This window comes from Gregarina niphandrodes, assembly GCF_000223845.1.
Source record: "Gregarina niphandrodes unplaced genomic scaffold scaffold00004, whole genome shotgun sequence".
NCBI lineage: Eukaryota > Apicomplexa > Conoidasida > Eugregarinorida > Gregarinidae > Gregarina > Gregarina niphandrodes.
In genome coordinates, this window is record NW_011645775.1 from 155,317 (window position 1) to 156,950 (window position 1,634).

General features: G+C 58.5%; 1 protein-coding gene across 1 annotated transcript; it reads right to left on the reverse strand.

The window, feature by feature from the left end:
- Positions 1-699: 699 nt before the first annotated feature.
- Positions 700-1,542, reverse strand: GNI_028750 (putative RNase HI in long-term repeat retroelement Ty3/gypsy family protein; the record flags this gene model as incomplete). The annotated part of the gene is made up of 1 exon (XM_011130815.1): positions 700-1,542. A coding segment is annotated over one exon (843 nt), but the record flags the coding sequence as incomplete, so codon positions are not given.
- Positions 1,543-1,634: the final 92 nt, after the last annotated feature.

The following is a 1,634-nucleotide window of genomic DNA, read 5'->3' on the forward strand; positions in this document are numbered from 1 at the left end:
GAATCATTCCTAAGAACTCATCCCAGTTAGCTTCTGTCTTCATGCCAACGTCGGTCGTNTCCCGCATGTTCTCGGCCTGCTCCTCCAGCTCGCGCTGCCCTGAGCCGTACTCTTGGGTTGCCCACCGCAGTAGTGGTGGATCCGTGCTCAGCTTGAACCTTCTCACTTGGCCTTTTTGAGCCGTGACCGTCCCCCCCGGCACGTCGCATCTTTCTGCCACTACCCGCGTTTTCCTCAACTCTATTATCCTCATTGGTAGCGACCACGCGGTGTGCGCCCAAGCTGGTGTCTTCGGTCCTCCACTGGCGTCTGGCTGTGACCCTGGCTCCATCGAGACTACCACTATTTCTCCTACCCGTAGGTCATCCGCGCCCGACTCCTCGAGCGGCCCACCTGCGAGCATGGCCCTTTGCAATCCCTCGCGCATCTGTGCCGCCAGGCTCTGTTTCCTCTGCTCCTCTGTCATTGTGCCGGTTACCTCTTGCAACCGCGCGAAGTACGGTGGTCTTCCGAATAAGGCCTCATACGGTGTCACACCTGTGCTGATGTGCGGTGTCGTATTATGCGTGCGACAAACCGCCGCCACCTTCCTACCCAGGTCCCGGTGTCCTTCTTGCCACAGTGCTTTGAACCCGTATCTGAGCGCCTTGTGGGAGGCTTCGTTGATGTCATTCCCTTGCGGCCTATACGTTGCCGTTGTCAGATGGTCCCACGTGGTCCAGGCTTACAGTGTCCATCGCGCTCGGATTCTCCAGACCCCCCTTCGGCACGTTGTGCGTCAGCCGAGCTCTCGTTCGAGTCCGGGCACATATCAGGCAATCTCTTACCACTTTCGCAACGTCCGGGCCAGTAGAACATGCTGGCTTCTTGAGTACTCCCGCGTGCCCACTGGTGCCATAGTGAAAGTTCAGTACCACCTTCGCTCTCAGTCGCTCCGGGACGTGCACCTTGCCAGTCATGGCCTGCCGCCACCACTTGCCATCCTTCTTCACTCCAGGCACTCCTTGCGGCTCCAGCTGCCATTGCCTCGATCTCTGCGTAGCACTCTTCATCCTCCGCTGCGTACCGCGACAACCAGTCCGCCATGTTATTCTTCTCTCCCGACAGGGACTCTAAGGTGAAGTCGAACCTGCAGAGCGCCAGCGCCCAGCGGAACACCTTCCCTTTGTCTACTCCCACAAGGTAGCGTAGGTTGGCATGATCTGTGCGTACGGTGAAATGATGGAGCGCTAGGTAGTCGCACCACTTCTCTACGCAGTCGCACCACTTCTCTACAGCCCACTTGACGGCGAAGAGCTCTCTCTCTCTCGTATCCCACTTTCCCCCCGCGTCGGTGAACTTCTTAGACGCGAACTCTAACGGGACCTCTCTACCCTCCTGCACCTGCTTCAACACCGCGCCAATGCCAACCTCGGAGGCATCTGTTTCGATGATGATCGGCGCTCCTGGAACTGGCTTGTGGAGCAGCGACGCACCGGCTACCGCCTGCTTCAGCTTCGTGAATGCCTCTCCTCGAGCATCCGACCAGACGAACAACCCGCCCTTCTTGAGCAACTCGAACAGTGGGGCAGTGTACTCGGCGAATCGTGGGATGAAGGGTCGTAGATACCCAACGGCTCCCAGGAAGCTCTGCA